Source organism: Etheostoma cragini, chromosome 14, assembly GCF_013103735.1.
Source record: "Etheostoma cragini isolate CJK2018 chromosome 14, CSU_Ecrag_1.0, whole genome shotgun sequence".
NCBI classification, from domain to species: domain Eukaryota; kingdom Metazoa; phylum Chordata; class Actinopteri; order Perciformes; family Percidae; genus Etheostoma; species Etheostoma cragini.
In genome coordinates this window covers 24,079,971-24,081,200 of record NC_048420.1, presented here as the reverse complement: position 1 = coordinate 24,081,200, position 1,230 = coordinate 24,079,971, and the positions used below count along the sequence as shown (strand labels likewise).

The window sequence follows — 1,230 nt, the reverse complement described above, 5'->3', positions numbered from 1 at the left end:
CCCCCCCCCCCCCCCCCACACACACACACATCAAAGGGATCAATAGACCAAATATAATATAAAGACAACATCACAACAACAGTTCCCTCGTTGCGCTTTTGTATTAACCCGTTTGTGCCGGATGCTTCACGCCGACACATCACATCTACCGCCGGTTACTGCGTTGCCAACTCTGAGCCTCCTGCCGGCTGCTGCGTGGCGCGGAGGATCATCCAGCACTTCATCATCATCATCATCATCATCATCATCATCATCATCATCTACCACGTCCTCCCTCCCAAACTCCTCACTATCTTCCACCTCAACGTCTCTGCCCTCGCTGTCTAACTCCTCCTCCGTCGGAGACATTTTTTCACTCGTCTCTCAAAAATTCAAAAACAAACGCACCTGTGTGTCCGGTTGATTGACGTGATTTTCAGCAAACCGCGGTACATTTTGGTGGTCACGTGGCTTTAAATAGCCAACAAGACCCGCCTCCTGTGTATTTGAACCAATGACGTTCTCTGCTGCACGCGTCATGAAAAGACCGACGAATAAAGAATGCCACGCAGCAGCCGGCAGGAGGCTCAGAGTTGGCAACGCAGTAACCGGCGGTAGATGTGATGTGTCGGTTGACCAAAGACTTGTTATACTACGATATGATTTTAACGTGTAGTTTACCCCCCCCCCCCCCAGAAGGCGTCCGCGGCTCTGGAGCGTCAGAGCACGCCGCCCTCCGGCAGGAAGGCCGTGAAGAAGACGCCCGAGCAGCTCCACATCCTGAAGAAGGCCTTCGTCCGCACGCAGTGGCCGACTGCCGAGGAGTACGACCAGATGTCGGAGGACAGCGGCCTGCCGAGGACGTACATCGTCAACTGGTTTGGAGACACGCGCTACGCCTGCAAGAACAGCAACCTCAAGTGGTACTACCTCTACCAGAGTGGGAAGGTAAAACCACGTTCTGGTCTCAGATTAAGTACTTTAAACCAAAACCTGAGTACAAGTATCTTACCAGAAAATCACTTGGTTGAAGTTAAACCTCATGTTGTCCTCATGCTGTCCTCATGCTGTCCTCATGCTGTCCTCGTGCTGTCCTCGTGTTGCCCTCGTGCTGTCCTCATGTTGTCCTCATGCTGTCCTCATGTTGTCATCATGTTGTCCTCATGCTGTCCTTATGCTGTCCTCGTGTTGCCCTCGTGCTGTCCTCATGTTGCCCTCATGCTGTCCTCATGTTGTCATCATGTTGTCCTC

General features: G+C 52.4%; 1 protein-coding gene across 1 annotated transcript in view; it reads left to right on the top strand.

The window, feature by feature from the left end:
* LOC117957215 (zinc fingers and homeoboxes protein 1-like) overlaps window positions 1–1,230 on the top strand; it is a 7,099-nt gene that overhangs the window by 5,443 nt on the left and 426 nt on the right. The window contains exon 6 of the mRNA XM_034892812.1: window positions 676–927. Coding sequence (XP_034748703.1) covers window positions 676–927 — 252 coding nt within the window. The remainder of the gene's footprint in view (window positions 1–675; window positions 928–1,230) is intronic.